General features: G+C 38.7%; 1 protein-coding gene across 1 annotated transcript in view; it reads right to left on the minus strand.

Annotated features, from left to right (window-relative positions):
* Positions 1 to 8,399, minus strand: part of LOC107703320 (caspase recruitment domain-containing protein 11-like) — a 43,887-nt gene that overhangs the window by 16,275 nt on the left and 19,213 nt on the right. The window contains exons 3-8 of the mRNA XM_016505908.1: positions 7,945 to 8,082; positions 7,317 to 7,642; positions 6,968 to 7,147; positions 6,696 to 6,842; positions 4,569 to 4,694; positions 4,457 to 4,472 (exon numbers count right to left, since the gene is read on the minus strand). Coding sequence (XP_016361394.1) covers positions 4,457 to 4,472; positions 4,569 to 4,694; positions 6,696 to 6,842; positions 6,968 to 7,147; positions 7,317 to 7,642; positions 7,945 to 8,082 — 933 coding nt within the window. The remainder of the gene's footprint in view (positions 1 to 4,456; positions 4,473 to 4,568; positions 4,695 to 6,695; positions 6,843 to 6,967; positions 7,148 to 7,316; positions 7,643 to 7,944; positions 8,083 to 8,399) is intronic.

Below are 8,399 nucleotides of genomic sequence, written 5' to 3' on the forward strand. Positions count from 1 at the left end.
CACGAAAAACAGCATGTTTCTGCTTCCACTCAAAATAGGCATTTTCAAAATGATATAATAAATGATCTGTGGGGTACTTTGAGCTGAAACTTCACAGACACGTTCTGGGGACACCTGAGACTTATATTACATATTGTAAAAAGGGACATAATAGGTCCCCTTTAATACGTCTTAAAGGCACAGAACAAACAGTTTGTTTAATTCTAAAGGAACAAAGACAGGTTCAGACAGGTTCATGACTGTTTAGCTTCAATAGGTGTTGACTGACATTTTAAATGGAATCAGATCCACAGCTGGCTAGTACATAAAAGAAGATATTTTTTCATTAGATAGACAAAAACAGTTATGATGCACAGAAGCAAATCAGTCATACAGGTTTGGAACGACATGAGAGTGAGTAAATGATGAGAGAATTTTCATATTTGGCTGAACTATCCCTTTGAAGTGACAAAAAGTGTTGAATATGGTCACATTAATTGGCATTCAAATTATGTCTCATCGGTTCTTCTGACTCATCAACAAACTTAAAAGACAAAAGTGGGTGCATTTCTCCAATAATCCAGAAGGAACTGACCCGGAGTCCTCGCAGAGTTTCAACTTCCTCTCGACCTCCTCGACACATCAGCTTCTGAATCTTCACCAAGAGGAGCTGCTGGGCTCTGGGGAGGAGGTGACAGCTAAGTTCACTTTACAGCTTCTCGTCACAGCCAACAGATATAAAAATGCACGCCCACACACTCACCTACACACTGACAAGACAATCTGCAGCAGGCAATAGACAATGTTCACACTCGTTTTGAAACCGACACTATAATGGTCACTCAGTTTTCAGTCCTCACCTGGAGTAGCTCGGTAAGGTGCCTCTCTCCGTGTCCTTGTTGGTGAAAGGGTCCACGCGGGCGCACAGCCACTCGCATTTGCCCTGGTGCATGGTGTCCAGAACATGGAGCACCTCGTCACATCGTACGTTCAGTGAGCAGTTGTCCAACTGGCTGGAGATGTTCAGATTGAGACGTATGTAGAAAGAGTCTCCGGATACCACTGTGCCATCTTCAATGTCCTTCAGCAGCCGCCTGTAGCCTGGAAACAAGAAAGCGGGGTCAAAACAGGGACCCAATAAAGAGCACAAGAGCCACTGAGGTGCTGAGAAGTGACCCTGAGAACAGTTTGTTGTGCATGCAACTTAACGCAACACTGAATAAGATGGGGTGTGTAATGGAAAAAGAGGAGCAGCACATTTGATTCAGACACAGCCGTGGGCTAAAAGACCAAAGCCTTGTCTTTTCTTTAGAGTGTGAATATGTTATTAGGTTCCTCCCAGAGTGGCGTAGGACTTTTTGAAGTATTGGACCTTCTAACCTCCTCTATGCACACTGAACTCTTAAAAAAAAGCATCCTCTTTTTAAGAGAGGTCTGAGCTCACCATCATAGTTAGACTTGTAATGGAGATGCACTTGTCCGGTGCATCTCTGCAGAGTCCAGTGAGTTTCCTCTTTGGTGCAAGTGTCCAAAGCCACACTCTGATCTTCTCCACGAACACTGCCTTCCAACTAGGGGATAAATGAAACCAAGCGGGAAAAGATTACCACTACTACAGCAGCTTTTTTGTTATTTTGGTTGTGGAACATATGCAAGAGTTCAATCCCACCATTAAAAGATGATGTCCGACTTTAACTCCGGCCCGGTCTGTTTCAGAACCAGACTGAACAGAGGACACAAAGATGCCACTATCATTTCCACCAATCAGAGTGATGTCGGACAGAAGGTTTTCGCCGGAGAGAAAAAGGCTCTGCACTGGCCGCAATGTGTTTTGCGGAGGGCCCGAGGTCAATGAAGGACGAAACGGTCTGGAGAAAGAAAAAGGGTGCATGCACAGATCAAAGAGGAGTGATAATATACATGTACAAATTGAGACGACAGAGAGAAGATTTATTTCTCAAGGTCGCCAAAATGGAAAGTTGATTCACCGCCTCATGGAATGATTATAAATAACACTATGATTATAAGTAAACATCAAAATACCTCTCCAAAGAGAATTTCCTGAAGATGTTATTGACTTGCTCCAGATCATATGAGTCCATTGTCTCAGACTGGTGGGAAGATGAAGATGAATGGATGGATGAAGGCCCGTAGGAGGAAAAGTCTAAGTCATGGTCATCTACAGTAAAGAAAGAGACATTTTTACAAAGGAGGCGAGTCACTTAAGTGTATGATTCAGCGGTGAGTGGGTGAAATAAACTGATTTATGCGTGTTCATACCCATGTCGGCATTGTCTCCACTGTCAGTATCTGCAGTGTCTGAAATGGGAATACTGAAAGAGAGATACAGCATAGTGAACTTTACTCTACAATGCCACCAACAATTCACTATGACTTTACCAAAGTTGGGAAATGCATCCTAAATAATCCACAAATAAGTAACAATATCCATTTAACTTTTTGTTACAATTACACCAGTTCAAAATGCTGTAAAACAACTAGTTTTAAAAACAAATTTCATAGTTTATACAAATCTGACACATTGAACTAACCATGATAATTAGGAACTATCCATGGTTTTACGAGTGTTTGCACTAGAAAAACTAATTCTTAACAAGTACTGTTGTTTTACACGGAAAATAATATATAAAGCATTAGGTATAAACACATTTTAATTGAATGTGTACTATATGTAAGGTAAAATAATAATAATTTACATATATTTATGTAGTTTGCATTATTGTTTATTTTATTGATTTATTCAAGTCAGCATCTAAGACTATTTAATGGCAAGAACTCAATAAATATATTTTAAATGTTTAGCAATAATACATGTTTTATAAAAACAAGTCAGCATGGTCTTACTATAAACGCCGCTGTTAAACCAGGGTCACTATGGAATATGGTAAACATATCATTAATAATAGAAAGTATATTCTTTTCTTTTGATCAGTGTGTATGTTACATAGAGCTCTGATTTGAATTACCATTTGTATTGAGAGTTTGGGTTCTCCTTGCTTCTCCTGACAATGGAGTTCTGGTCTGGAGGCTCAGGCACGGTGGACAAGATACTGTCATTACGGCATCGCAGCTGAAGAGACAAGCACAAACACACCATTTGCCTTCAAATTAAAGCTACTTGGAGAGATATACAAATTAGATGAAAATGCATTAAAGCCTACATTTTTATAGCAGATCTCTGCAGGAGAAATCACTGCACTGGCACTGTTAAGACTTATGTGTTCAGTAGCTGCAGGTTCTAACAGATCTCCATTTGTGAAAGGCATGGCTATAATGAGAGATGAAATAAAAGGAAACCAAGCTTACAGGAAATTCTTTTTGAAAACATTCAGTGAACAATACCATACAATAACTACATATGTGACCCTGGAGCACAAAACCAGTCTTAAGTCGCTGGGGTATATTTGTAGCAATAGCCAAAAATACATTGTATGGGCCAAAATTATAGATTTTTCTTTTATGCCAAAAAATCATTAGGATATTAATTAAAGATATTTTGTAAATTTCCTACTGTAAATATATTAAAACTTAATTTTTGATTAGTAATATGCATTGCTAAGAACTTCATTTGGACAAGTTTAAAGGCGATTTTCTCAGTATTTTGATTTTTTCCACCCTCAGATTCCAGATATTCAAATAGATGTATCTCGGCCAAATATTGTCCTATCCTAACAAACCATACATCAATGAACAGATGATGTATACAACTCAATTTTGAAAAATTGACCCTTATGACTGGTTTTGTGGTCCAGGGTCACATATTAACTTCAAGTTCACACGCAGCACCGTTAGAGCTCTTTAAAATCATTTTACCTTGGAATTGAGGACTTTTGGGTCCAGCGGCTGGAGATTTTGGTCTGTTAATCTAATAAATGAGAATGACAGGCATTAGGATGCAGAAATATTCTTGAACAAAGATGTACAATGAGAGATTTAAAGACATAGCTTCAAGTTTGTACTCACTCTGCCCTTAAGGTTACTTCTGCGTTGGAGCTTAGGCTCTTGATCATCAACAGTGTCTTCTCCAGAGTCCTCTGAAGGTCCTCCTGTATTTCCATCAGGTTGCCCAAAGTGCTGAGCTATAATTAGTGGAGTAATGTCTCGTGGCAGACTCTGAGGGGGAAATATCATGATAAAATAAGAAAAAAATAACAACAGCCAATTAGCCAATAACTGATATGGTGATAAAATACTATAAACAAAGTCCTTCTAGTTTCAAAGGGGGGAAATGAGAAAAAAAAACACTAAACTTTTCAATCACATAGATCATTTCTCACCTGATCCAAACCATTTTCTTTGGCCATCCGTCTCAGTTTGCACTCCAGGTTGACTATCTTGGCTTCTTTGCGTACAATTTCAATTTGAAGTTCATCGCTCCTCTCTTCCAACTCCCGTATTTGCTTGCGGTACTTGTCTTTGTCAATCAGACATTGAGACACGAGGTGTTGAGCATCATCTCTTGACTTGAAAGCCTGTAGGACCGAGAAAACTATCCTATATCGATAGCCCTTTTAAGTAACAGGAAATGAACTAATCCAAAGCCATCAGTAGGAACATTAGTACTCAACCTGGTCCCGCTCACGTTCAACCTCTTCCAGCTGCACCATGACCGTATTCATGCGGTTCTTGTACATTTCGCAGTCCTTCACCAAAGTGGAGCACTTCAATTCAAGGTCCTCCTTCTCTTCCAGGTACTGTGCATTATTCGATTAAACATTTCTCATATAAACCCATCAATAGAATAAAGAGCAAAGTGGCATCATTCAAAATTGTCTCACATGACCCTGAGAGGAAACCTTACTGTTAGAAAACTCAAACGCAACAGTTTGTAGGATTTCTTTTCAGCACATTATTAATACCTAGCCCTCAGACCATCATTCCACACTAAACAGTTTCATGCGACTCAAACCTTGCTGACTGCATGTTGAAGAGACAAAGCTTCATCATTTACAGAGAAAAATGCTCTGCTACGGCATAAATTTCCATTTTGTTGTTGCAGAAATTTCCATAGCACACCAACACTTTCAAACAAAGAGATTACTTTCCATGTCAATAAACAAACAAACACTAACATATATTTGGGAATGTGGGATGTCTGGCTTTAACAGGCACTCTGCACGCATTAAACTTGGTTGTAGTGTTAAGAGAGATGCTGGTAAGCTATACAAGACTAACTCAAATGTACTTTTTTTCTTTTGTGGCTGAAGTAGGCCTTCAACACTCTAAGATGTACATGTTATGCAGATTCTGAGAAGCAGAACATTTGAAAAGCTCCAAAAGAGGGCTGACTGTGATAAGAAGTCACTGCCGCCACCCCTCCCCCTCCCTTCCTGTCTTAGCCCGAATTCTGACACTTTTCACATGTCACTTCAGATGAGCTTCTAATTAGAGCTGCAGCACATTGCAGAAGGGGCCACTTAGAGCAGCCAGTCCTCATCAGCCTCTGTCACTTCTCGTTCATGTGTGACAAGAGAAAAAACCTTTGCCTACACTTCATTATTTCTAGCCGTCAACTAAAAACCCTCATGCTGAGACCATATTAAATACGCTTAATCCCCCATGAGGCCAATGTAATATCACATTTGGCATGTTCATTATGAGGGCATTTGATCATTCGAGATGTGACCGAATTGACCAATACGACCTGACGCTTAAGGTCTCTGCCAAAAGTGAGCTGTCCCCCTAGACAGCCTTTTCAGGCACTATACAGTCGGTGGACTTATAGTGTTTCAAATAGCAAGCAGCAAAGTTATGCTGCCATATAAAATGACTCATTTTTTAGCAAAAATCTATTGCATTGCTTGCAGATAAGGTAATTGCTAGTTGCAATGCATCTAGCTCGCAAATGAATAAAGCCTACTTATAATATTTCATTAAATACGGATACAAAGTCGTTCCTCTTTTTTAATGCTATTTTCATAGCAAGAACAGGAAAGCATAGTTTAAAAAAAGATACATCACTATGAAACACACTACAGTTCAAAAGTTTGGGTCAGTAAGATTTTTTTATGTTGTTCAAACAATTGTCTTTTGCTCAACAAGACTGCATGTATTGGATTAAAAGTACAGTAAAAAAAAAATTTGCAATATTGTGAATATTACTACAATTTAAAATAACTGTTTTTTATTTGAATATATGGTAAAATGTAATTCATTCCTGTGATAGAAAAGGCTGAATTTTCTGCATTATTACTTCAGTGTCACATGATCCTTCGGAAATCATTCTAATATGCTGATTTGCTGCTCAACAAACATTTCTTATTATTATCAATGTTGAAAACAGTTGTGCTGCTTAATATTTTTGTGGAAACTGTGATACATTTCTTTTGATATATACACAGTTTAAAAGAAAAGTGTGTATTTGAAACAATTTTTTAACTATACTACCGATATTTTACTGTCACTTTTGATCAATTTAATACATCCTTGCTGAATGCAAGTATCTAAAATGTATGTACAGTATGTATTGTAAAGTAAAACAATCAAACAAACAAAAAATACTTACTGACCCCCAAACATTTGAGTGGTAATGTATTTCATTTTGATATTTGACAATTTAAAAAAGTTTTTTTTGTGAGTTTTCATTAGTAATTAAAAATTGTGTATTTATTTACCCAACATTTGTGTGTGCTATGCATTGTTTGGAAAGGAGCTTGAAGCTGAAATGATTATTTCAGTATAAGGTTGGTCCTAACCTTGTCACGGAGATCCTCGGCCTGTCGGACCTCTTCGTGCAGGTTATAGAGTCTGTTGACTAGCTCCTGACGATCCTCTAGAGCCTCCTGTCGGTCATGCTCCAGGATATCCAAGATGGCCTTGTCTGAATCAGGTAGAGGCCCGGGCTGTGCATACAAAGAAACAAAACAAGCATACAAAACAACTTTGAAATCTCTGACTTTAAGTAACCTTTCCCAACTGCTTGCTTTCCGCTGTCTTCTATTTACTGTGATGCAAAAAGCGTCTTCACCTGTATGATGGACTGCAACTCCTGGAGTTTGATCTTCAAGACCTCATTCTCTCGCTCCAGCTCAAATATCTGTTCTCTCCGAGGTCGGTTCTCAATGTCATTCTTCAATTTCAGAGATTGCCTCCTTTCCATTTTGCACTCCTCCTCCACCTTGTTCAACTTGTGCTTTAGTTGGTCAATCTAGAGGAAATAGAGAGAGAGCAGTCAACATTTGTATCCCACATAGTCAAATCATTCGTGTAAATATGAGTGACCCATCACTTTTAGCAGTAAATACAGAAGACAGAGAGATTTCTAAAGACAAAAATCAACTCGAATCATCCTGCAATGCTTGCAGAAGCCCTCTGACCTCCAGCTGAAGGTCTCGGCTCCTCATCACGGCCATATTCTTCTCCTCGCTGAGCTGGGCATATCGCATAGCCAGCTGATAGTTGTCATCCTTCACCTTCATAAGTTCATCGTTATAGTTATTACGCTCTTCTTTCATCTTATTGTAGCGTTCCTGGAAAGTATGCAGCTCCTGGTTGGCCAGTCGAAGCTTCTTGTGCTCATCTTCTAGCGTGCGGCATTTGGTCATGATATCCACCCGCTGCACGTCTTTAGCCTTGGACTGCTGCTGAAGCTTTATGACTTCATTCATTAAAAACTGGATTAGCCCTTCCTGGCCCTCTTCCACTACAGGAAAAGAACAAAATACAGTCAATTAAACACTGCTGCACAAAAAAGTACCATGGTATTCTTGAAGTGTCATGCAAACATCATGATATATTTATAGTAATTATTTATCACCACCTGACACCATTAGTGTACCATAGTAGCACCACAGTAATTGTTTATAAGGCTACTGCACAAATCTGAAAGGGGATTTATGGCAGATGCTCATCCCAGAGGGGAAGCAGGTGGAAGGCAACAAACATTTTTAAGGCATGGTCGTAGGTCATTTATACGGGCAACATTTTAATTTAAAAGTGGCTCACCGACTATAGTGGAACATCTGCGTGTAGGCTCCTTCCCCGTGACGAGTTTGTAGAGGTCAGGGTAGTACAACTCTAAACTCTCTAGAAAAACCACATAGCCTCGCTCTCCCTTTGTGTGCAGGATATCCAACAACCGACCTGAAACATAAACCACTGCAGCATGACTCTTGTTGAACTGAAAAAAGTGCAATGCGTTAGTTCTACCTGATGTGACCTTTATAGATTACTTTATGTTAATGTGATCAGGATGAATCATTATCAGAAAGTGATTTTTTTTTTTCATCTAAATTTAGTCAACATTTTGTCATGTCATATACGTATATATATATTATAGGTAAATTTTTCACTCTTGGCTAAAATGCCATCTAATCTTACAGTAGTAAATTAGCTGACAAGACTAACTGTGTTTGTGTAACATTTTGTTTTTATATATATATATATATATATATATATAT

Source organism: Sinocyclocheilus anshuiensis, unplaced genomic scaffold (assembly GCF_001515605.1).
Source record: "Sinocyclocheilus anshuiensis isolate Anshui unplaced genomic scaffold, SAMN03320099.WGS_v1.1 scaffold58, whole genome shotgun sequence".
Classification (NCBI taxonomy): domain Eukaryota; kingdom Metazoa; phylum Chordata; class Actinopteri; order Cypriniformes; family Cyprinidae; genus Sinocyclocheilus; species Sinocyclocheilus anshuiensis.